We start from the raw sequence: 26,353 nt of genomic DNA on the forward strand, positions 1-26,353 counted from the left end.
AAAACTCAAGGAAGTCTAAACCTGTCCGAATTTGTCTTTCTGTAGTTCCTCGAGTCTGTATGTTGAGTTATGCTGATAATGATAATCATACTGGTAGCTGTTAGTGTGTCACAGAGGTCCTTATACATCTTGAAGCAGAGTGTGTATAACTTACCTAGTACCAGAACTGATTGAACAGAAACAGAACTGAGCAGCTGGGATGCCTTGTTGCCTTATTTATGGCAGCAAGCTGTTTGGGTGCAGCTGCACAAACTATGGAATAGCTCTGGTGGCAACTGTTTGAGGAGGGTCTAGGTTTTAATGAAAACATCCCAGAAATGTTTGGGGTAAGGATGAAACCTTTTTGCCTGAGTGCTGGAGCTTATGGACTGGGCCTGATAGTAAAGGGTTCAACTTTTCTAATCCCTAAAGGAAACAGTATTGGTGGAAAGTAGAGGCCAACAGGGTGCTCCAGATGGGCCTTCACGTCTTGATTCTGCATCACTGGTTCCTTATCGGCAGAGCGATCAGAAACTTTAGCTCTCATAAGACTGTGGGCCTTCCCTGTGCACTGTTCTAAAGAGGATACAACTTAAGTGGACGTGAGAAAAATACAGCACCATGGAAGCTTGGTAGCAGCTGTGCAGGATTGGTTCTCAAGTTTTTGAATTGGATCATTTCAGTGTAAGAGGGAAAAGAGAGCTCGTGAGCTCCTGCACCTATGCTCTCTGCTGAGAGACCTCTCCTGCCTCTAACAGGATCGCTTCCCTGAAAAACAAGGCTTGAGGTCTCACCCCCAATTGAAACGGGTGCTTGAGTAAGCTCAGTCAGGTATTTCATGGTTCCAGGAGACTTTTATCTGAATTCATCTTAAACTGGTTCCAGTCCATTCCTGTATCTGTTGCTCCAGTTTGTCCCCACCCTACCTAGCCCAGCTTTGAAACGCTTTTTCCTGAGTCCCTTGCCTTAGATTTGAATGCTGGGCATAAAGGGATAACTAATCGCCAGCTTAAATCCTGCATATATACACCTAATTATAGAGCTGCATACCACCGGTGTTTTCTTTGGCCCAGGACCTCACATTGCAGGGCCTTAACCCATGGAACGCTGTTCTTTGTCTAGTTCCTGCTGTTGACTTGTGTACAAGTTTAAATTCTCTAAATCCTGTGGATTGCTGGTATGTTCCTGCATAGTAGATGAGCAGGAAGAGACTAAATAATTTGGCAAGGAGCAGTCTGAAGCAAAATAAATACACAAGAAGGTTTTTCAGTATCTGATTGGTACTTGGACAGACTATCTGTCCAGGCTGTGTTCATTCCAGGTAAATGGTTCAACTTTCAGTATGAATAAGGTAAAATCCTGATTTGTCAGCATTTTCCGGTATGTGCTGCCTCTTTTGTAGATCTTCATTGTTACGGCTATTTATTGGGCTCTCGGAGAGACAGCCAGAATGATGAGACTGTATATGGCTAACACAGGCATGCGTGACCCATCCTTCTAAAAAAGCATGCCTAACAGGAAAAGAGGACTTACTGTAGAAGGCTAGTTAGTTAGTATTCATGTTTCTAAGACAATAGTCCTTTAGCTAAACACAAGGGTAGTTGAAATAGCCTGAATTTACAGGCAAGGATTTTGGGTTTGGTTTGTATGAGCTAATGACCAGACTTTTCACTAGCAAGTCTGTGGAGAGTTAGTACCAAAGCAGTCTGTCAGTCTTTCCTGACAGTCCACGTGTGGATCTCTGACACACAGATCTTGAAGCAGAGCTTCTTTATCCCATCTGTTTCCATTGACATTAGACCTCTCGGCGATGATACTTCTTTCCTGTGAAGACCTGGTGCAGCTGCTGCTGGCAAAGATCTCTCTCACACGTGCATTTTGCACTGGGGATACCCTTATTTCCTCTTGCATCTAACCTGTAATGCCTGGGGACCGGTGCAGAAGAGCTTAAGCCTTGAAGCTGTGGGTCTTCCTATTCTCTTTGACCCAGCTTCTTTCACCTTAGCAGTCTTTTCCCCACTGCTCATAAAACTGCCTTGGCAAGGGGCTAGTTTTCCATAAACGAGACTGTATCACCTGAGGTTTTCATCTGTTCTTTCAATGCCCAGTCCTTGCTTTCTACAGAATAAACCAAGTGGACTTGCGCACAGTGACAGCTCTACTGTTCCAGACAAAGGGCTCATCCTGCCCGAGGCAGTGGCCTGGGCAGGTTCCTACACAAAAGCGTAGAACAGGGCAAGCATGGAATAAATAGGCTTCAGACGCCAACAACTTAGAGGTAAGGGTTTTCCTAAATTAGAGGCTGTGTCAATTCATGCACCACTAGCTAAATACTTGTTCTGGGGCATCAATGCAGTACTGGACTTGGTGAATTTCTCATCCTAGAATCCATGCAAGTTCTGCTGAAGTAGCCAAGAGTGGCTGTGGTCAGAGCCCTTTGTACACAGCTCTGCTTCTCCCACTGTCTTTGACCCTCCTCCAGCTGGCCAGGAAGCTGAAGTACTTGGGGCTTCTGGGAAAGAGTTTTTTCCTTTGGGCCTGTTACAGTGAAGTTTGCGCTGAAGCTGTTCTCGGTGCCTCCATGAGTGACAGATTGAGCAACATTTTAGGGGGGTTCTGAGGCCGAAGGAAGAGAGGACCGGCAAAACCAGCTGATCCAGGGCAGCAGCATGCAACAGAAGGGGCTGTTTGGCTATTTTTCAGGACATGTTCTAGGTCCAAGCTTCCTGATGAACCTGTTGTTTAATGGAACTGCATGGTGAATAGGGTTCAGTTTTCCAGTGAAAACAGAAAACTGAGTGGCTTGAATTTTCAAGCACTGCAGGACAGAGGAATGGTATTCTTATACACAGTGTCTGCTCTGCAGCAGCTAAGCGTTCAAGTATAATGAAGTCTGGTCACAGAAAACTGGTTGTTTCAGAAACCTAGTCCCACAAATTAAAACAGCACCACGCAGAGATGGGAACAAGGCTGTGGTGGGGCTTTTCCAGTAATCTTTGATAAACTTTATCCTCAGTTTGGTTAAAAAGTCAGTGTTAGCACTGATTCAGCATCAGATCCTGCCTGTGGTGGGGTGATAAAAACCTGACAGCAGTGCAGCATGTGGGAGGCAGAGCTGGCTTACTGCTGCACCTCTGACAGCTGGATGGAGCAAGAGAAACTTGAATAGAAAGTAAGTACAGTTTCCTTCTTTACCAATTAGGGAAGACAGGGTTCCAGAGAAAAGCACGTCAAATCCCTGATTTCTTGAGAATAAGTCAGGTTCAGTGGCATCTCCCAGTGGTTTGCAAGATGAGCAGTGTTAGGTGCCTTCAGAGCTTCTGTAACTATGGGCTTATAAACACTATCCTGTTGGGGTAGCTGCTGTTAAAGGGTTTCCATTGCTTAAAGGCATTACAGAATTTTTGTTCTACCTTGAAGATTTGAACTCTTTAGTAAAACCATTTTCTTCCCACTTACAGAGCCCTTGAGAATAGTATCCAAATGAAGTTAGCACTGGGAAGATGTGCAGAGTTCACGATTGTAAATGTTGAGATTTACAGATAGATTTTTCCAACTTGCTGAAGTTGGAAACCTAACATTAGCAACCAGTTTCATACCTGCTCTTGTATCAATGTCTCCATTTATCTTCGATGGGTCTTTTTTTGTTTTTAGCCTTATTCATGTACTTTCATAGAATATGATGTCTTGTTATTATTAGTGCTTTAGTAGGATAGATGAATCAAATTTATAAAATCTCCTTAAGTTTTGAGTTATTCAGGGGGTTCTAGTAGCTAGTCTGAACAGGGACACAATTTTAAGTGTCATGGTTTAACCCCAGCTGGCAACTAAGCCCCACGCAGCAGCTCACTCACCTCCCTCACAGTGGGATGGGGGAGAGAATCGGAACGGTGAAAGTGAGAAAACTCGAGGGCTGAGATAAAGACAGTTTAATAGGTAAAGCAAAAGCCATGCATGCAAGCAAAGCAAAACCAGGAATTCATTCCCCACTTTCCATCAGCAGGCAGGTGTTCAGCCATCTCCAGGAAAGCAGGGCTCCATCATGTGTAACAGTGACTTGGGAAGACAAATGCCATCACTCTGAATGTCCCCCCCTTCCTTCTTCCCCCAGCTTTACATACTGAGTGACATCATATGGTCTGGAATATCCCTTGGGTCAGTTGGGGTCAGCTGTCCCAGCTGCGTCCCCTCCCAGCTCCTTGTGCCCCCCCCAGCCTCCTCACTGGGAGACAGAACAGCCTTTGACTGTGCAAGCACTGCTCAGCAGTAAGGAAAACATCTCAGCGTTATCAACACTATTCTCAGCACAAATCCAAAACAGAGCCCCGTACTAGCTACTGTGAAGAAAACTAACTCTATCCCAGCCAAAACCAGCACAGTAAGCTCATTTTTTTTCTTGAACTGTAAGTGACCAGAACCTAGGCATTTTGGATGCCTACAACTACCTATGTGATCAGTTGCTCACCAGTCTACTATATTAATTGGATACATCCAAATACTCCTAGTTTTGGCTCCCTCGCAGGCACCCTTTTTGGCTTGCTTTCTATTGGGGTGAATTGTTTCTGTTTCTCCTACATCATGTCTAACCCATGAGCGTTATGCATAACTGAAATTCTTGTTCTTTGTCTCTGACATAACCTTGCACTTGTGCTGAAATTTAGGCAGACCTATTAATGAAACCATCTTCAAAACAGCACAGTTTTTGCTTTGTTGTGCTGCCGTTCCATTTCCTGGGAAACATAGCTGAGACATTCCTACATTTTGGTACAAATGCTTGGAGCTGCTCTTAAATTTAAATCTCATCTTTTATTTCCTGATGGCTTATTTCATCATCTATCTTACAGTTTCTGTAGTCACCCCCATTTTTTTTCCTAGCTACCTTTGTGATTTCAGGTGGGCTACTACAAATGATGTATTACATGAGTTAGTACTTTTGCCCAGAAAAAAAAAAAAAAAGTGTTAAGTCATAGGTTAATGTGGTATGATTTCTCTATTATAGACTACACTGCAATGGAGGCAAATGAAATATTAATAAACCCAGATGTTTAAAAATTCCTTCCTTCAGAATTTCACAGCCATTGCCTGTTACTAACAGTGAAGCTGAAAGGCCCTGCAGTTGCTTGGATAACTCTCACCACCTTCTGCTTTTCACAAACACCAGTGCCTCACTCCTTAACATCACTCATTTATTAGTTGCTTTTCTATTTGTTGCAGAAATATTTCTGACTTTTTGCAGCATGAGGAAAGCAGATTATATAGAAGGAGCTTGTGTACTGCCTTGGGTTGGTTGGTGTCTGAGGCTGTTCCCAGGTTGCTGGGCTCTGCCCAGCATTGCACAAGTGCACATGTGATCAGTCACATTCAAACAGTGAGGAATGAACAATTTATCTCTGAAAGTTTTATCTGTGAGAAGAATGTCCACTCTTAAGAACTGGTGTGGAGCTGGAAACCTGTGTGCAAGGTAGAAAATAGCTGGGATCCAGAATCTTGTTTGGAGAGGAGATGAGTGTAATGACTGGGTGACGCAGCTGGGCTGGAGGTGGGAAATGAAGAGGTGGTAAACTTAAATGTGCAAAAATAACTGTGCAAGAAAGATAAAGAGTGATAAAGAGACCAGGAAACCATGAAAGCAATATGAGATGATAACAAGGAGGGTGGTGCATTGTCCCGTGGGCAACGAAGAGGTAACGACTCACTTTGGACTTCACCAAAGCAACGTCTTCGGCAGCGTGTCCCAGAACTGAATGCACGTGTAGATTTTAAACCTAGTCTGTCATGATTGTGCCTTGCTGTGCCTGTGTGGGAGATGGAGATGGTAGCCGATTGTTCTCCATTTCTCCTCACGCCGCACTTGTTTCACAAGCCTCCGCTGTGCCCCCTTGACTCGTGTTCTGCTGCTGTGGGCATTGTTCAAGCTCTCTTCCCTAGTGAAGCTCTTTTGTGCTTCTGATCGCCTTCGTATATCCTCTTGAGCCTAACTACTCCTTCGAAAGAGAAACGCTGATGCCTCCCGCAACTTTACACAGCGGCACAGGCTTTTTTCGAAGTGTTTTCCTAATGCCGTCTCCGAACGCGATGTCCAGCCGCCGCCAGCTGAGAGAGTGTGTGCACATAAACGACGACGGAAACCATCGCGGCTCTCGCCTTACGAATAAAGTTGGGGTTGCTTTTCCCTTGGGACGTTACTTCTCCCGGCTGAACCCGAAGCGCTGTCGGGGCGGAGGCTGACCGCACCGACCCGGCCGCAGCTGCGACGCCGCCATCAGCCATAGAACCATAGAACGCCGCCCACGGCTCCCGGAGCCGCCGCCGCCCCGCTCCCCCGGAACCCAGGGCTGCCGGCCGGGGCTGCCCGGGCCTGACGGGGCCGCCCCGCTCCGCTCCGCCTCAGCGGCGGGCGGACCCCTCGTCCGCCGTCCCCCTCCGCGCTCCGGCCTGAGGGGGGGCCCGGGCGGGGCCGGGGCGGGCGCGGGGCAGGGCGGGAGCGGACTCCGTTTCCCAGGGACGCTCGCGGGGGGGCGGCGCGGCCCCAGGAACCGACCGGGCCCGGGCGGTGGAGCGGCGGGGCCCGAGCGGCGGCGGCGGCCAGGCCCGAGGGGTCGGCGCGGAGCCGGGGCTGCCAGGCGGAGAGCGGAACCGGGACCGCCGCCCGGCCCGGCCTGGCCCGGCCCGGCCCGGCCCTGCCGCAGCGCCCGCCCGCCCGCACATCCGGGCCCTCCCTCGGGCCAGGCCCCTTCCCGGCGCGGCGGCGGCGGCTGCCCGCCCGGGTCCGCCCCTGCGCGGCCGCAGCCGGTCGCGGCCGATCGCCGGCGCGATGCTGCGGTGCATGCCGCCGCTCTGGCGCTGCAACCGGCACGTGGAGGCGCTGGACCGGCGGCACTGCTCGCTGCAGGCCGTGCCCGAGGAGATCTACCGCTACAGCCGTTCGCTGGAGGAGCTGCTGCTAGACGCCAACCAGCTCCGGGAGCTGCCCAAGGTGAGGCCGCGGCCCGCCGCGGGCCTCGCCCGGCCGCGGGTCCCCGGTAGAGGTCTCGGTCCGCTGCGGCCCGGGGAGCGCGGCCGCCGCCCGGCGCCGCAGTCCCGGCCCGGCCCGGCCCGGCCTGGCGGGGCTGGAGGCCGGTGGAGCCCGGCCTGGCGGGAGGCCGCCCCGTTCCGCCGTCTTGCCGGGGCCGCCCGAGGCCACCTCTCGCCGGCCCCTGAGCGGAACGGGGTGGGCGCTGCCCCGGCCTACCCGGCCCCGCTCCCGGGAGCGGCCTCCTCCCGGCCGCGCCGCTTTCCTTCTCCCCGCCACGGCCCGTGCCCCCGGTGGGGAGCGCGGCTTCGGTCTGTCCGAGCCCCGGCCGGCTTCCCCGTGCTTCTCGCCGAGACCGGGGCCGGGCAGCGGAGCAGCCGGAACCGGCGGGTCTCAAACGCCTGCGGTGCGGGAGCGGGACTCCCAGCTGGGTTTCGTGCTCCCCACGGAGCCGCAGGCTCGTTGCGGCTTGCCGCGGGAAGGGGAGCTCCTCTGCCCAGTAAAAGGGTCTCCTGCCCGTGGAGGAGACACGCTTTGCCCGAACCAGCCGTCCTGTGCGCCGTGCTTACTGGGGAGCAATGCGCAACGGGAACTTAAAAACTCCAGCTTAATCCATAAACCGCAGAAGGTACCAAATGTGTTTATTAAAAGCGATAGAGGTGCTTTATGCTTATTGTCTGGGACTTCAGCCTGCGCTTGCAACTTCTTCCGCAGTTCTGCTTAGCCACAGAGCTCCCTGCTCAGGTAACGCTGGTGATAAATCCTTAGCGTGCCGCCACACACCGTGCCGACGTGACCTCTCTGTAGAAGCAGAGGGCTGGAGATCTGCTCAGCAGACAGCTGCCAGCTCGACCCAGACGTCTCCGACTCCCAAAGGTTTTGCTTTCGCAAGGCGGGAGTCTTGGGTAGGGGCCGAGCTCTCGTGTTTGGGCCCTAATGTACCATTCAGCAGGAACTGAAACGATGATGTTCCTATTCTGCTGGGTAATCTGGAGCGTAGGACACTGCAAACGAGAACTGGAATTTGAACCTGCCACTCAGGGAGGAGGAGGCCTTAAGACGTTACGGGGCTATAGGAGGTTCTGGAGGAAGCTTTACTACATAGCCCCTGTGGAAATTGTACCATTTTTAAAAAGTTACCATTTTAAAAAAGTTAGTGAAGTATTACTTGTGCCAGAGAGACAAAGCATTTGACTGTAGCTTGTTTGGATAGGTGCTCGTCAGTGAGTATAGATTAAGTCACCTTTTTATTTAAAAGTTGAGAAACAGGTCATTATTTTTTTGTTTCAAAGTTTCTTGTTGAATTACTGACGTTACGAAATTTGCTGTGAAATCTGGAAAGAAAACGAAAAACCAGCATGCAAACCAAAAACTTGTCTTTGATTCAGGCCAAAATAACTTGGTTTGTTTTTGTTAAACTGTACAATTTACCCATCCCTACCTAAACAGATTCTCTTGTATACAAATGGCAGATTCTTGCTCTCTTGATGTCTCTAATATTTTTGCATTCTCTTTGTCTTTCCTGCTTGTCTTCCTTTGAATTACTATGAGCCAGGCTGCCTGTGGGGTTCAGTTGTGAGGGTGCATTGTTCAGGTATGGAGACACTAGTGTGACACTTTTATCGGCTCTCTTCCATCGTGTAGCTTGGGATCTTATTATACTTTAGGTGGGGATATTTCTCAACCTACTGGAAAATCTGTGTTACAGGCAGGTTAGGACTTATGAATGAGTGGAAGTCTTTTCTGCAGAGGAGGCTAACTGTGACTGATCTGCGGTGAACTTGCCAATCCTTGCACTGCTCATACTCCTTCGTACCGTGCTGAAGAGCCACAGTCCTACCTTGTGTTTACACGGAACCCATTTGGACTGAGATATTACTGGGTTTTGGTTAGCTTTTGAAGAGCATCTTTTGGATTATAAATGCAAATTTTATATGGATTTTTTTTTTTAGTCTGTGATCAGATAGCTACTATCCTGCCCCTGAAAGCAGGTACTGTGTAGCTGTCCTAAGCACTGCGTCTCCTTCCTGTTGTCACCCAAAGAGCTTGTATTTGTGAATGCTATAGTTTAACTCCAGCTGTTATGTCAGTTTGGCTTGGGAGCATCAGACCTCTTGTCGTGACCTATCCTGGGATCATGGGTTCCTCTCTGGTGTTCGAGTTCCCCCAAATTTTTAGACTCTTCTGGCAAAGAATTATTAGAAGAACAATAGAGAACAGGCAGATGAGATTCTGGTCCTTTAGTCTCAAAAGAGATGTAGTAAAGTCAGAAGAAGTACAGAGAACGGGGAGCAGAAAATGGCGTGATCGGACTCAATATGCAACAACTTTTGCACAGGGAAGATAAACGTTTACAAGACTTCTTCAGTCCATCTGAAAATGATAGTGCTGTTCCTCTATAAGATGACAGAGGTATGGAGTATCACAAATGGCCTGGAGGGAATGAACAGGGAGCGACTGACCACTGTTTCTTCCTGTGTGAGGACTGGAGGGCATTAAGTGAAACCAAAAAGGGCTCTGTTCAGAGCAAACAAAATAATTTTTCATGCAAAACATACTTAAGTTGAAGTGTGGAACTACTCACCATATGACATAATGGATGCTCAAAGTTTACATGAGCTCAGGAAAGAAGTGGACCGGTTCATGGCAGAGGAAACAACCCAAAATGAGTATGTGCAAAGACACCATCTTGGTTGTGCTGCATATCCCAGGAGAGACGTAGAGGAAGTATTGTTTTGGACTTGCTGTGCTCACACTCTTCCGTATCAAGTGCTGTCTGTAGCTGCTACAGGCTTTCTCCAGTCGTGACAGGTTTCAGCCCATCCCTAGGAAAACCTAAATGCCCTCTCCCTCACAAGCAAGGTAAGCATCAAATACCTACAGCTGGGGAACGGAAGGAAAAGCAAGCGGAGCACCCCTGAGTGCTAACTGCTCCTGAAAAAAGCCAAGGAGCTGGTGGATGCTGCCTAGAGATGCTGTGCCCTGGAGACACATCAGGAAGAGTGAACAGAAGTAGGCCCCATGGTCTTCCCCCTTTCCAGCCCCCCACCAAGTTTCCTCCAGCTGGTGCCACAGGTGGCCCGCAGTCAGTTGATAAGGAGGTCTGCATTTTGGTGGAACGAGGGTGCAAGGTTAGGTCCACCTAAGGTTTGACCCAATATGTGTCCTAATGGCTTGTGTTAATACAACTTGAGCAGTGAAGAGGTGCACTTTTTAGTCCCAGGCACACAAATCACATGCAGGAAAGGCATTATTTAAGGATATTTCTGTTGGAGGTCATGTGGGTAGGGATAGATACCTAACATAGGGGTAAGAATCTGCACGTTATCCAGGTGGATATGGGATGAAAATTGGAAAATAAATTGCCCTTCCACCAGGGAAACACAGGACAGCAATACTCAATTTGGGCACGTGTTTTCCCTGAGGGAGGGCAATGGGAGAGGTCTTTGGTTCGGGTTGTGGGGGACACTTTCCAGTTGAGGAGTGCTTCCTGGAAACATGACTTTTGTGTGAGAGACAGACTGGGAGGAGGATTTGTGCGTACCACCAGTGAAGATGGGGGGAAAGGGAAGTGTGCTTGTTTCACAGAATAGGGCTGCGTGTGCCTATTCCTTGGGAGAAGAGTTTAAAGGACCACGGAGATGTGCGTGTAGGGGTGGAAGAGGAGAGCAGCAAACGGAGATCAGTTAGAAAAACGTGAGTGAGCGAGTTTATACAGTCTTTGGTAGCAAGTTTGACCACAGCAAGTTTGTTTTCAGGGCTCAAGCAGGATTTTTGGGGAAGGCTTCCATGTGGAGGTGATTTTTGAAGCAAAGGAACAGAGGGGTGGCTGGCTTTTGGAAAGGTCATCTTGTTTTACAGTTAGAAAACAACTTCCTTTGAAAATGTTTGAATTTATCTGACTCCTCTTCTGTGGGTTTTCTTACATGGAGCCCACTACCAGGCCACCTCTGTCTGGCATGCTTTTTTTCGTCTTTATTGAGCTTATTCCAGAGTCCAGAAACCCTGGCAATCTCTTGCTCTTTCTGTGGCACCATTTTCTTCTGTACCAGAACTTCCCATGTCCCCTTCTTGCTGCTGCTTTGCTCTTGATCTGATTAGATGATCTGCCTGTCTCCTGGCATTTCTGAATGAGAGACACCACCACGCGTTCCTGAACTCTCTCTTCCAAGCTGTAGAAGTGAATGTTTGTTTCTCTCTGTCCTGCAGTGCCGAATACTCTTCTGTCTGCTCTTGCTTCTTTTTTATTTGGCCCATGTGGAATCTTGCTGGTCTTGAGTCCAGATTTTTCATTATGGTGGCTATACTCTGGTCGTTTGAAGTGATAGATTAAATCTGTGTTAGGAGCATCTGCTGCCTTGTTGCAGGGATTTGCTGCCAGGGTGATACAGTGTGATTTAATGGAAAATGATAAATTCCATTTGATATGTTCCCCGTGCTCTTCACAAGGGTGTCTGAATTCCAGAGGAGGAAACATCTTGCTGTGTGCTGACTTCTGCTCTACCTGGCTTGCATGAAGTGATTTCTGCAGGACTGTGAACATGTAGCACACTACAGCAGCAGGATAAATAACAGGTCCTTCAGCTAGAGGGATAGGTTTCAAGGATACAGCCTGCTAAATCATTACATTAGAGCTTCAAAAACCACCTGACTCATTTAGTCCACTCTCTGTGAGCACTTCAGAGGTGCAGGTCTCACCAGAAAGGAATGAATGCAGTCTGGAATTTGGAGGAGGAATTTGGAGGTGGCGGACATAGCTGGTCACAGCTCAGCAGCGGGGTGTGATCAACAGGGATCCAGAGGCTCTTGGTGTGCTTTCAGGGGAGTGCTCTGGTTTGGAGTATGGGAAGGCAAAAGGGAGAGGTCGGAAGAAACCTGGGTGGAGCAGGGCCTGTAGGACCTGGTGTAGGAGGAAGGGAGGGTGGAGCTGGGTAGGGAATGAAAATTATGAACAAGTCAATGTGGAGGAGGGAGGAGACCTCTGTGTCAGCAGGAGTGTGCAGGGGGGCAGGCTGCTGGAGACCTTCTGCTGGAAGGATACCTGGGCAGGAAAGTGAGGCTGGGGGGGCAGGCAGAGGGATCGCACAGAGAGGGGAGGAAAGGAAGAAATTAAAGGGCTAGCTTTGATTCCCAGTTTTTGAGTAGTGGTGGTGCTGAAGAGGCAAGCCCTAGGGATGTCTAATGGAAGGTTTGCTGTTTCTCTGCTTTGCTTTTTCCTTACTAAATCTCCCATGACAGATTGGGCCCACTGCAGAAATATATATATTTTTTTTTTCCTACTGCCCAGTGACCTGTTAGTAGCTTGTACTGAAAATTATGAGAGGGACACCTGGCTAGAGCACGAGGGAGAAGAGGCCTTTTGGGTCCAGTGCAGATTCCTTCCTGTTCTTGCTTGTTGCTGTTTGCATCTTGGCAGGGCCATTTCTAGGCTGGTAGAAGCAGTCTGGGCTTCAGCAGTTCCTCCTGTTTGGCTGCCCTTGGCCTGCGGCAAGAGCATCGGTGTCCTTTGTCCAGAGCCTGCGATCCTGCTGCATCGAGCAGGGTGAAACCTGAGAGCGGTGTTTGTCACTTTCCCAAGGCAAGGTGGGGCCTTGCAAAGCTAATTAAGAGCAGCTTTTAATTTCCTGGCATCTGGGGCCTGCAAGGAGGATCTTGGGTTTTATTTACTTCCATGGAGGAGTAAAGCTGCTCCTTTTAATCTCTCCATGCTAATAGCCCTTCCCTGAGAAAGTCAGGGAACCACAAATCATCAGTGACTGGACTCCTCAGTGTTTCACCATGCTGTAATGAGACTGAGCTTTGGTGCCCATTAAGGCTTGAGTGTGTGGTGGGCACCTTCTCTTCTGCATGTGAATTGTTTGCTTCTCAGGCTTTGTCAAAACTGCAAGCTGCATTTGTTTAACAAAACCAGTCAAGAAACTGGTTTCACTTGATTGTTATGAGACCTGTGCACAGAGTTGGCATGCCTCTCTATTCCTTCCAGGAGTTCAGAAGCCGTATGAGTTAATGTGTACAAATGGATGTGGTCTTGTTTCTCCAAAAGCCAGGTATTCTGGATGTGCTGCTGCCCAGAAGTTGAAATAAGTGCAGGCCATTTCATCCTCATAGTTTTCTCTCTGTGCAGGAACTGTCTGTCTTATAAATCCTAGCATGGTGACTAGAGGGATTTAGGATTTTTTCTGGAGTGGTAATAGCTGGGTATAGGCTCAGTTGTGGAAAAAAGAGCTAGTAGAACTCTTGGACATACAAACAAGGGAACAGGAAGGAGGAGCACGGAAGTGATTTTATGCTTTAAGGTCTGCAAATAAGAATTGACTATTAATATTCACTTCTCTTGTGAGCTCTGAGGTGTGTAGTCAGCTTTGTTGTTGGACAGCATGTGGGTGTGCTGCCCTGTGTGGATCTCAGAAGGAGCTCAGTTCTTGGAGAAAGTTCAAATGAGTGTAGCAGTGAGGTTAAAAGGCATACTGGGTGGCAAAGAAGTTCAGTGAAGCAAAGAGTTAATGAAGACTTAGGTGACTATGGCCTAAATGGTGCTGCCTCTCACCAAATCTGCCTTTGCACTGTTTTTGTACAATGTAGGGATGTCATCAGTGAAAGCACCCACTCAGTCTTTCCCCTAGGTTCAGCTGACTCAGTTATTGTAAACCTCTAGATATGTCTCTTGTCATGTGGTTAATAACATCTTCCATGTCTTTGGGTGCATCGGCTGCTAAGTTGGCTGCTTGGAACAAGTTTGCACCTTTGGGATTCCTTGTGTTTCTCAGTGACAACTACTGGCATAGGTTCACCTTCCCTTGCTCATGTTCCAGGACACTGTCTCTAAAGCATAAACGCGATTATCACAGTGGCACTACAGAGCATTTGCTCATTACCTGATCTGCTTGGACCTCTAAGATTTCTCCTTATTCCTTTTGGCTATTGTCTGACTATCTGCCAGGAATGATTTGGGTGGTGTTTCACTGATGGTTAGAGGTAAAGGCAAGACTAGGTTAACCTCTTTAGGTCTCCTCTGACCTGTTACATATGTTCCCCTGAATATTCCTGGATTTCCTAACCTTGTTTCACTGTCTCTCTGATAGAAACTTGGATGAGGCAGGGAACAGTGGTGAAAGAGCTTTGTGGATGGCGAGACGTGCAGTGTGCTAAGGCAGAGGGATGTGACGGCCTGCAGAGCTCTTGCATTGCAAGGTTCTCTGTGGTTTCTGACTCCTCCTTTTTTCATTTCTAGTTCAGGGTATTTAATGGTGTATGTCTGAGCTGTTCCCCTGAGAGCTGCTTTGGCACCTTCCTATTCTTTGTACTCTTCCTGTTCAGAGGAGTTGTTTGTGTCTTCTGTGTCTGAGAATCTCCTGCTGTCTCCTTCCACACAGGGACACTTAACTCTTCTTTAAGACTTTTCCAGTCCCCCAAATGTGCTTCCATGAACTCCCCAGTGTACAGTCTGCTGTAGTCGGAGTATTCTGCTCTGTACCGATTAATAAACTTGATGTTGTCTGCCTTGTCTTGGTTTCCCAGTTTCAGTGTTAAGAGTATATCTGTTGGGGTTTTTTTGTTTGTTTTATGGTGCCTCTTGGTACTGGAGATGCATCTGTTGTATAAACTTACAGGGTGATATGATTTCTGCCTCAAGAAAATACAATTCCATTTGAAACAATTGGAACAGGTTATTGTATAACTCTCGGCATTTTTCCCTGTTGCTAATATTTGTGGCATTACAGATAAGTAAATTACTTCTTTGTAATTGCTAGTTGACCCTTCTTTGGTCTGAAGATGGTTTAGAAGAAAACTAGATTGGTAGATTGGGTCCCTTTATTGCACTGGAGACTATTCCTGAGGTGCTGGTATGCCAGGGAGGGGGTTGAGTGGGAAGCGATAAATCATAGAATAGATTAGAAAGGGGGAGAGGTCTTTGGATAGTACTTGGAGTATATTAGGTTTTGCTTCTTCACCCATAGCCAGAACACTGTCCTGTGCAATGACCTCAACAGGTCTCTCCAGATGAATGCTTTTGCTGTATTTCAACGGAAAATGCCACTGGATGCTCTGTGTCTGCCGCAGGGAGTGCCCATGTGTTGGTGGCACTCGTCCTTCGGACTCCTCCCAGCCCACTGTACAGGAGTGAGGCGGAGATCCCTTGTGCTCTGGTTTCAGTAGGGGGGCCCTCTGTTTACGCAGTTGTACACTGCTGCTTTCGGGTTTAAGATGCAGTCTGAGACCATGAATTGGTCCCGTCAGTAAACCCCCCTCCTCCGCCCAGCTCTATACAAGCGCTAGAGAGGTGTGTTAATTGTGGTGTCGTGATGTGATCTAATTCTGGCTTGGGGATTTCCTTTCCGTGGCCCTGAATTGGTTTGTCATTTCATTTGGACCAGAGATTCCGCTCTGCTCCTGCATGCTGTCCTCGGGCAGCAGCATGCTGTCTGCAGGGGAACAGTTGCTGCGTCCGGCCCTGGAGGGGACTGCATTCCTCAGTCCCTGCTTAAATGCCTGGGAAGAAGCAGCTGGTGAGCCTTTGGCTTGGAGACAGCTTGCTTTGTCTTAGTTGGAATGTATTCCCTGATGCTTAAGTGCTTTTATATATTTGAAACACATTCCTCAGGGCCTGATCCGTGGGGTTAAATAGTCGGAAATCCGGCCAGCCTGCGTTGGGGAGGGCTGCGTCCCGCAGCCAGGGAGCAGCCTGTGTGTGTGTGTAGGGTTGGTCTCCTCGCCGGCTCTGAGCTCCTGTGTGTTGGGGGGAGCATGCGTAGCTGCCCGTGTTCAGCGTGCTCCTGCCCTGCCTCGCCAGGCCTGCCCATGCGTCTCCTCCTTGTCGTGGGTCTGCCTGGCATGGGCAGGCGAGGAGCGTCCCCTTCTCCTGTGCTGGGTGGGGGCCGATGGGGAGGAGAGCCCCGCCTTTGCCGTCCCTGCCACAGCATGGGGAAGGTGGCCTGCCCTGGCGGTCTGGCTGCAAACCCGAGCTTGGCTGAAGGCCGCTTGTGCCTGCTGTTCAGCTGCTGCAGTTCGGCCAAGTCCTCTTTGGGACTCTGCTGAGTTGCCGCCTTCCAGGTGTTTGTGATTACGTGCTTGTGGCCAGAAAAGGCTGAAGCCAGTTTTGTATCTGTGGCAAAAGCTGCGAGGAGTGGAGAATGAAACACCTCCATAGTTGCAGTCAGTTATTTGGGAAGATCCCTTGTTTGGGCTGGCAAGCGGTCTGTATCCACTGCCCGTGGTCTTGTCCCATGCCTGCTCAGGTGGGTCAAACTGAGTCTCTGGGTAACTGGCAGGAGGCTCTCTGAGGAACGCCCTGGTGTGAGGGTCTACCTGGATGGAGGTAGTGGTGGCCTCCCTGTGGCACCAGGGCTGCCCGACGGGGGCTGAGGTGCGGCCTCTCCGCTGGAGCTCCGAACTGATGGTCTCATCTCTCAGCAGCGCTGATCACGTTTTTGACCTCTGCTACCATTAACTCCATTATGCTCCCTAGATTTCAGGTGGAGTGATTCTTCTTCATGAATCTAGCTATCCTGGGAAGATATATTTCTCTCAATATAGGGAAAGGTGTGTCTTGGGTTCATTGCTCTGGTGATGCAACCTGGTGCTAGCTGGAGGTGCTTGGCTCTGCTGGAAGTGGACTGACTCCTGCTCTGCTAAGGGAGCTGGGCAGCCTCTGGGACTGGCGTCTTGCCCAAGCTGCCCAGCTGTGGGATAGAAGACTTTCTGGTTCTGTGGCCTCACCTGTGAGGTGTTGGCTTTGAGCACAGTGACTTGGAAGGACTGAGTTTAACCTTAGAGAGCTGATCAACTCCCAGGTGTTTTCCTTTGCAGTTTTGGCTTCCAGCTCCACTTGAATCTCTCTCATACAGCTGGCTTTCCCCAAAGGCAATCCCACTGGCACAGTCGTCAAGGGTCAGCTCTTTCTTTCATCACAGATGTAAAAGGAAGGACCTCAGTTCTGTTCACACTTCTACCTGTAGGTCTCTGAGACTGGAAAGGCAGACACGCGTGCTCCTGCGTCCTGATGCCTTGGCTGCGGAACATGCAGCAGAGTCTCTGCTTCCTCTGTGGGCAATTGTTAAGATGTCAAGCCCGTGTTTAATCAGAAAAATGTGAATGAAACACAAGGCTCGAATATGTGATCTGGTTTTGCTGCGAGCATTTTGAGGAGCTGCCTGAGCTGCTGCATTTCACTGCTGACAGAGACCTCCTGCCCACGGTGGCAGTCGTGTGCATTCGTTCTGGTTGGGGACCAACACATGGAGTTCTGCTGCATGCTGCTGCGAGCCCAGCCCATGGTGGCATGGGAAACCAGGCCCTCTTCTTGCTCGTGAATCACCAGGAGAATTGTCATTATTTTCCTACTACACAGTCTGATCCTGCCTTTAATTAAACATGTGCTGTCCTGCTGAAAGCAGCGGGACTGTACCAGCAGGGTTTGACAGTTGGACTTGAAATTCTCTTAAGAGTAATGAGATGTAAGGAGGACCTCTCCTTATCACTGGCACTTCCAGCATCGGAAAGGTTAGCAAAACCTCTGCCTTGGATCCCCTTAGCCTGTGTTGGAGAAGTAACGCGGCAGGCACTGTTGGTATGCCCGGTCCCTGCAGCAAAATCACCTGGTCCAAACACCTCTGGCCCTGGGCCTTTGTCTCGGAGGCAGCCTGGACTGTCATAGGTTGTTTTTGAGGAAAAGGAGATGTCTGAGACCCGCTGCTTGGCTAGCAGAGCTTGTGAACGCCTTGATAGTTTTGGCTGCAGAAGGAAAAAGGTTTTGTGCAATTCCAGTGTAAAGACCGTGTTTGCAGTGTAGACCCAGTTCCTGGTCTCCATATAAATTGTCACCGCCTTATTTCAAAGACGTTGGCCTATGTGTAAGATCATTATGACTCTATGGTTGTGCAAGTTGGGTGTCTGACAACTCTTCCTCTGGCACACGTCCTGCTCCCCTTCAGCAGTGCTGCAGCCATCTCACCTTGAGAAATGCCTCATCTTTATGAGGTGTTTCAGTGAAGCCTGCTTAAAGCATGCTTAGTTGAGGGGAGAAACGTCCCTACAGCCACTCCCATCCTGCCTGCTGTTTGCAGCAGGGGTCCTGGCACCAAGGCAGCCCCTGCCAGCTGTCTGTGCTGCAGAACAGCATGGCTTCTCCTCTGGAGAAACTGGTAGAGGAGCCTGGGCATCTGTTTGCCCTCCTCTGTCCCTTTTGGCCACCTTGGAGATGACTCTTGTCCAGGTACAGGTAGGATCGTGGGGGCTGGCTGTCGGAGGAGAGCAGCAAGGTGATGCTGGGGAGCAAAGACCCCCGTGTCCTATCCCCTTCCCCTGGGATTTAGGCACAGTGCCTTTGGCAGGACTGATGTTTGGGGTGTGGAACAGGACAAATGCGGCTGCCCAGATGCATGGGACTGCTTCACGTGTCTCTTGGTGTTGTGCCTTAGTATGGGGAGCGCGGAGGGGATCTCCTTGCCGAAGCAGTGGTGGGTGAGGGGAGGGCTGGCGTTCAGCCTTGGGTAGGCCAGAAGCCCTTTTGCTGCTATGACCTCGAAAAAACAAAGCTTCAGAAAAGTCATGAAGCTAACCTGGGCCTGGGACTGACCTGGAAGGGGGGAGCAGTCTGCATGCAGAAGCAGTCAATGTTTTCCAAGTCCCAGGCTTCAGCACCCAAACAGCTTTCTGTGCTTGCAGATGCGTCTTTCTGCAGATGGGATGGGAGCTGTAGGACATACAGCCTTGTGCTGCCATCATGTGCATCGTGGATGGGCGCAGGGCTCTGGCCTTGTTGCTGGGACGCTGTGGCCGTGGTTGCCACAGGCTGGATGCCGGTGTTGTGGGCACCGGCAGTCTGCGTGGGAAGCTCGGTGGGCCTGGTAGATCTGCATCCCGGACCCTGCTGCGCATCATCAGACTGCTCAGGTCATTCCAGGACCGAAGCCCTTTCCCTCACTCCTGCCAGAGCAGCTGGGCCAGCTTCACCATGCCTCTTCCGAGCAGCCAGCAGTGGCAGCATGGGGGTGGCTGGGGTTACCCGGTGCTGTCTGCCCCACTGAGCTGTGCTGGCTCCTTGGTCATTGATCCCATTTGGGGAATGGTTGGCTTTCCAGGCCTGCCCTCAGGATTTTGTTGTTTCTGGAAAATGGCATAGTTGAGTGTTAGCTCAGAGGGTTTGTTCTGATCCTTTTATCCATTGTCCTTTCTCCTTTTTTCGTTTTCCACCTCTTGATCTGAGTAAGTGAGCAGGGGGAGGAGGCAAGGCTCTGCTAAGCATTATTCTGCAGCAGAAAGGAAGCCCTTGGGGGTGGTGCCCAAATTCCCAGCATCGCTATCTGAATACTGTGGTTCTCTAGGCTAACCTAATAGCTCCATTAACCTTTTTTTCATGTCCTGGGGCTTTGCTGCAGCCTCAGTACTAATGCTGGGAGCTTCATAGATACGAACATTGACAGTCAAAGAGGCAGGATTGAGGTTTGGAGAAAGTACTTCTTGTCAGTAAGCTGAAGAAACACAACCTAGTTGGAGGCATGCTAATTGCAGAGGGGAGGATGGAACCTCCTTCAGATGTTTTCTAGGGCCTCTGAAAGGCAAGAGACTGGGCTTACAAGGGCCTTTTATGACATTGCTGTGTGTATACTTGCAGTGTGCAACTTTGCATCTACCAGATTCTTGTGCTGCTGTTCAGAGGGATCTTTACAGTCTGGAAAAGTGGACCAACGGGAGTTTCATAGAGTCCAACAAAGGGAAATGTCAATTTCTGCACCTGGGGAGGAATAACCTCATGTAGCAGTACAAGCAGGGGACTGACAACCCAAAAAGCAGCTTTGCAGAAACTCTGCGGGTCCTGGTAGACCACAGGTTGACAAGCAGTTAGGAAGAGTATTGCCAGCTGGTCAAGGGAAGTGATTCTTCCCCTCTGTTCTGCTCTGGAGGACTGTGTCCATTGCTGGGCTCCACAGTGCAGGGGAGACATGGACATACAGGAGTGTGTCCAGTGAAGGGCCGCAAAAATTATTAAGAGACTGGGGCATCTGTAATATGGGGAGAGGCTGAGAGTGTTAGGAGTGTTCAGCCTGGAGAAGAGAAGGCTTAGAGGGATTTTAGCAATGTATATATGATGTCAGGGAGCAAAGGAGATGGAGCCAGACTCTTGTCCCTGCCATTGGACACTACTGACAAGAGGTAATAGGCACAGAGTGAAATAGAGGAAATCCCGTTTAAACATGAGGAAATGCTTTTTTTGTTTGTTTGGTTGGTTTTTTGTTATGCTGGAGGGGTGGTCGAACACTAGAACATGTTGCCTGGTGAGGTTGCAGAGTGTTCATCCTTAAGAGATATTCAAAACCCTTGTGGACACAGCCCTGGATAACTTGCTGTAGCTGACCCTGCTTTGAGCAGAGGTTGGACTAGCTGATCTTGAGAGGTCCCTTCCAACCTCAACCTTTCTGTGTTTCTGCTGGACCTGCCTCCATGACGCAAATTGCGTTTTTGAGTGAACAGCTGTATTTGGAAATCTGCATCCTTCACTCATTGTCCTGCTACCTAGTCTTTTGCAGTTTTGCAGACATTGGCTTTCTAGAAACTTACCCTGCTCTCTTAGTTTAGCTGGAAGTTCTGTGCTAGTGTTCCTAGCCAGTGAGATGCCTGCCTCGTGCTGATCAAGGCGGTGTGTGAAGGCAGTGGTGGCTGGCTCCATTCACTCTTGCAGAACAGGAGGCGGCTGATGCAGCCAGTTCTGGAGTTGGACAGTCAGAGTTCCTCACATAATGAATGAGGAAGGGGTACAAGGGACTGTCAGACTTTTCTCTCGACTCAGGAGTTAGGCATCCCCCTCTTAATTTTGGCCAGCACCACCTCTAGTGCCACCCATCTGCATTGCTGGGGAGCAGTCATGACATGTTGAGGCTATGAGGCCAGAAGCTCATTTCTAAATCAGGTGGGTATTTCCTCCTTCCTGGGCTCACTCTGCTTTCCCATATAAGAGCGACCAAAGCTGGAGCTGTGGGCTAACCTGGCTTGTTAATTAAGTGCAGGCAAAACACTTCATGTATGTATACTGAACTCCATGGGATCGGGGACTTTTGTGCTTTTGCGTCTCACTCAGGGAGAACCTCTGCAAAGTATGGTGTCGGGCACCCTTGCATTATCAGTAAGAAATGCGTCCTAGATCAGTGGGCCTCGGCATCAGTACGTGAGGCTCAGGACTTTCTCAATACACAGGTATTTCAGTTCCTCAGCAGATGCCAAAGGTGAGTCTGCCAAATGGAGCCTGTATGTGCTGCTACCAGTGTTTCTTGTTTTCATAAACTGGCTGAGCCTGTTATTGTTTCTCTGGATAACCTCAAATAAAACCACAGTGTGCTGTTTGGAAATGTTCCTTAAGTAGGACTGACCTAACCATTGAAGATGAGTGCTGTGTGGTCAGGATGGCTCTCTGCTTGGCTGGTTGTAATATTTCAGTTTGAAGCTGACATTTCTTTCCCTTTGCAATGATGATAGTTTTGACTGTCATAGCAGTGATTCTGCTCTATTAGCCTAATATTTTTCTTTTTTAAAATTACACCCAAGGCAGTGGTCTGAATCAAGAGGTTCATTAATAATTGCACTGGGGTTTCATCCTTTCTCACTTCTGCATATATCATCGTATTTCAGTATTGTAGTATATTGAAGTAGGTCTTCCAAAGTTGCTGAGGCATCAGTCATTGTTAAGGCAGAAGTAAAGTCTTTCCAGTTTAATTGTTGGTAGCTGGACCTAGCTGATAAACAAGTGTCATGTACTCTCACGGGAGTAGAATAAATAGCTCAGGGTGGTCCATTAGCTTACCTGGAGTTTCTTGGGTACCCAACCATTTATAGCGGCTAGCTGTGTAACTCACATAAGCGTAGCTACTAACTGACTGTTGTGGTTTGATTGTGAAAGGTTTGTCACAGTCAGGGGTCTCCTAAAGTTTTGATGGTTCTCTTCCTTTGTTTATATTGGTTGCACACTTCAATGTTTGCCTGGCAACAGCAAAAAGGGACATTTGAGGCTTTTTATTTGGTTATGCAGACGGGCCTGTGAGTTTGACTTCGTGTTGCATGTACTATTGTTGGCAACGTTCTTTGCATATCGTATGTGGCCACCTCCTCGCCGCTCTTCCCGTCGGATGATGTGCTAAAGGTGCTCGGCTTCCATCCTTGCTCCATTTATTCAGAGTTCAGCTCCTCGCAGGGTCTAGCAGGGTGCCCTGGCATCGTGGAGGGCCAACAGCATACTGGACGTACTGACAGGAGCACACCCAGAGACTGGGGGAGTGATTTATTGCCCTCTAATCAGCACTCCACAGACCACTCCTCGGTGCCGCATCCATTGTGGGGCCCACCGTACAAGAATAGCGTTGCCAAACTGGTGCGAGTTCAGGAGAGGGTCCGTAGGGTGGCTGGGGACCGAAGCACTTGCCCTGAGAGGACAGGCCGCAGGAATGGGACTTCTTCAGCCTGGAGAAGACATGGCTTCAGAGTGACTTCATAGCAGTGTGCTGATGTGTGCAGGAAGGTTATCAAGGAGACGGGGGCCGGCGGTGCATGGGGGAGGACAAGAAGCACAGGGCAGCGTTGAACGAGGTGGTTCCCTCTGGGTACAAGGAAGCTTTTTTCACTGTGAGGATAAGTAATTGGCAGGCCCAGGGGCCCAGAGGGTTTTTGGATCCTCCATCGCTGGAGGTTCTGAAAGACTTGACTAGACAAAGGCCTGAGCAACCTGGTCTGACTTCATGGCTGACACTGCTTTGAGCAAGAGGTGGAACTAGAGATCTCCCGAGGCTCCTTCCAACCTGAATTATTTCATGACTCTGTGATAAAGGTCTGTGATATACAAAGGATTAGAAGGATATTACTTCATTGTCCTGTTTGACTAAAAAATCCATGGATCTAGGTGGCTTTTTTTTTTTTTTTTTTTAAGAGATTGAAGTAATCGAATTTTGGTTTAGAAATTACAGATAGCTCTTGAATGACTTCTCATACATTTGCTTTTGTCTTTAGAGGGGCTGCGGAATGAGGATGTTGCATCTGAAAACATTCTGCAGAGCCTGTATTCCACGTTTTTCTGTCTTTTTTGCAATGTTATAATTTTGTGGAGTATTTCTTATCTTTTGGCTTGTAGTGCTTTACAGGCTCTTTATACCTGTCACTAATTTTCAGCCAGTCAGTACATTAATGAGACCAATGGCCTATGTATTTTCAATGTATTCTGTTGCAGTTGCTCTGCTCTAGATATTGTAAGAGTTTATGCCCCCTGAATCTTACTTGCAAGACAATTTTGTAGTTGTTTTCCATCTTAGCCATCCCGTAACCGTTCGCACACTTCAACAGTAGAATATGTTTGTAGTATATTCTAATTTACAAAGGTTTTCTCACCCCTAGTTACCCAATGATGCTGTTAATATATTAATACACCCCCTGATCTTTGTCTTGAGCCTTTTTTTTTAATTTGTGATAACTTCCATCATACTCTGAGCTGGCCAAATTCCTGTGCACTGGAGTCCTTTTGTGTTAATCCATGTTTGCTCTATGTGGTCTTTAGGCTTCTGGTATGCCAGGAAAAAGTGAAAAATTGCTGCTTGTTTTTTTCTTCAAACTTCTATTTTTGATCTTGTATCAGTCTAGTTTGGACACTGAAAGATCTAGGTCATGCAGATTTGGTGTTTTGTTTTGTTGGTTTTTTTAATATTCAGAAAATCTTGAAGCTGTGTATGTTTCATCTTCATAGAGACATTTGGTGTAGTGCTAAATTTGTGATTATTTTTTTTTGCCAGCTGTATGAAACAGAGTTAACATTGATTAGAAAAAGGGATAATTGCCAGACTCTGAGGAAACATTTGCTTAAGTTTTCACTCTTAGTTCCAGTAATAATTTTTAAATTAATTTGTTCTCCATTTCCAGTGTCACAAATTAATCTCTTGTGCAGTCTTGCTTTGTAAAGTTGACTGTTGGACTTACAAGTTGAAGTACCCAGTTCACAAAATACTGAGCTGAAAATTACATGCGTCATGCGTGTTAGATACAGTGTTTGCAGTCTTATCAGTTCTTGATTACATCATGTTTCCATTATTTTACATCATATTAGCTGTAGTTCCAGTAGACATAAGAGCAAAGTTTGACTGCTTGCTAGTTTTCTGAAAGGTTTGCTAGCATAATTGGAAAGCACATCTGTTCTGTGCTTTTAAGTGCTAACTCCTGAAGACAGTCCCACCTCTGAACAGCAGCTGAACAACCAGCGTCTTGTTTATTTGCTTCAGCAGTGCTGGTCTACCTTTGCATTTCTATGATGCAACAGTGGTTAAGTCTACTGGACTGGTTATGGAAACATCAGTATGCTCTGTTGGCAAAACTGTTTGTGCGACTATAGTAAAGACATTCATGAGCAAAGCAGTCTGTCAAGGGAAAATAAAGACTTGCTGGTGTATCTGTGCTTCAGCTAGCAGTATTTCACTGACACAATCCTGTTGGTAAGGGGTTAATGATGAGTGAGTGGCTGGTACCTAACAATTAACAAGTAGGTTTTGCTAGTCAGAGTAGACATGGTGGCTTACTTGGATTCTGCTTAACGTTCTTCCCCCCCCCTCCCCCCGCCAAATATAAAATCTTAATTCTTGCATGGGAGTACTGTATTTCTGCATTTGTTTTCTGTGAAGTCCACTGATGACTTTTTACTAGTTTGAATTTTTGTCACATCAAATTATTTTATTAAAGTCCAGCTTAACTGAATCTTAACAAGTGGGTTGCACTACTCTTGCTGCCTTGCGGTTTGCTGAATGGAAAATTGTGTACAGATCTGATAATAGTCTGTCAGCACTGTGAGGTTTTGGTTTTGGAGGTTTTGTTTTACCTTTTTTTTTTTTTTTTTTTTTTTTTTTTTTAAAGAAAAAGCTGGGGGAGAAAAAAATGCTGTTTAACTGATATAAAAAAATAGCACACAAAGCAAGGTATTTTGGAACGTTATATTTAGTAGATGTCTCCGTGAAGCAAAGTTAATTGGATGGGAAGCATTGTGAAATTGTCATGACAGCCTAATTCTGAGGCTTGGTCTGCTCTTGGCTTCACAGGCATGTCTGTGTGCATGTAGATTCTGATTATTTTCAGTAAGGTAGTTACGCTCGTAAAAGGCCTGTTACGCAGTTTGTTCTGTTAAATTGCAATAAACTGTATGGATACAACTGCTGTGCCAAAGAAGTGTTATGTTGTTTGATTTTGATGACCTAGCTAAGAAAGTAAAACTTAACTGTAGGTAAAACCGAAGTCAATGTTCACAGCTACCAGTTTGCCCCATAGATAGTTAGCTCCTAAAACTCTATTGTGTCAATAAATGCTTCCCATATATGTTGCGCTGCAACATATAGCATGATTTTATTCTAGTTTATTCTAGTTTGTTTTTTAAGTGTGCACACCTATTTTGAGACTGCCTGAAATCTGTAGGCAGAAGTGCTAGAAGTTTGGACTTTAGATGTTCTGTTCCTGTTGTTATTTTCCAGCTTGTAGACTCTAGCAGGTCAACACAATGTCTTGCCTGGAATTTCCTTGCATTCTAAAATTAGGAGAAGGATCTAGGAAACAATAGCAAATCAAGTCTCTAAACCTCCTGCTCTGGCTTGAACCTTTGTTGTCATTTAGACTTTCACCTACTTCCTTTCTTACTACACTGATTTGCATTAGATAAACTGAATTAAAAAGAACTTATGCTGTTCAGTGTCAAGAGGACTTTTTTTTTTTCCTTCTTTTTTTACTTATTATGGTCTCCTGTACTACTTTAGGACCTCAGGAGTATGAATTTTGTATCACTGCTGTTTGTCCCAGAGCACTTCTCCCTTTCAGTATGGGGAGTGATGTGGAAGCACGACAACCTCCATGTAGCAAAGGCCGTGTTGTGTTTTGCAGTCCCTCAAACGTGGACTTGCACCCAGCAGCGCTTCCTGACTAAGACATCTCTATGGGAAACTGCAGAGGTTTCAATCTACAGCAGAGAAACTTCTCAAGTTACGTTATTAGACCTCATCTTCATCCCTTCCAGTGGGGCAAGCTGCTCTCTTTATGGCCTGTGTATCTTTTCATGGTTATGTTGTGTATCACCTTTTCTTTCCCTACCCCTCCCTTGTCTGGTCTGTATCATCGTTCTTTGCGATGTTATGGGTGATAGTTGTGGGTGTCTCATGACCCTGAACCTGAACAAATCTCAATAACCCCACAACCATGCCTGGGGAGGTACATTTCAGCAACCTTTTATACAGATGGATTACCAGAAAAGCAACTGAGAAAGAAGGTTCAGACGTCAAATTCTTGTTTGGTCCTTCTCAGTGTGGTCTGTGTAAGCATCCCTGACTCTCTGGACATGTTTTCTGATCTGTAAGTAATCCTGCG

The 26,353-nt window shown here is 47.9% G+C and overlaps 1 protein-coding gene across 30 annotated transcripts in view; it reads left to right on the forward strand.

The window, feature by feature from the left end:
- The first annotated feature begins 6,746 nt into the window (after positions 1–6,746).
- SCRIB (scribble planar cell polarity protein) overlaps positions 6,747–26,353 on the forward strand; it is a 113,776-nt gene continuing 94,169 nt past the window's right edge. For all 30 annotated transcript variants that reach the window (XR_007509737.1, XR_007509738.1, XM_049830097.1 and 27 more), the window contains exon 1: positions 6,747–6,955. Coding sequence is in view for 28 of the 30 variants with exons in the window: in XM_049830097.1 (XP_049686054.1) it covers positions 6,794–6,955 (162 nt within the window). In the remaining 2 variants the exon portion in view is untranslated. The remainder of the gene's footprint in view (positions 6,956–26,353) is intronic.

This window comes from Accipiter gentilis, chromosome 2 (genome assembly GCF_929443795.1).
Source record: "Accipiter gentilis chromosome 2, bAccGen1.1, whole genome shotgun sequence".
Taxonomy (NCBI): Eukaryota; Metazoa; Chordata; class Aves; order Accipitriformes; family Accipitridae; genus Astur; species Astur gentilis.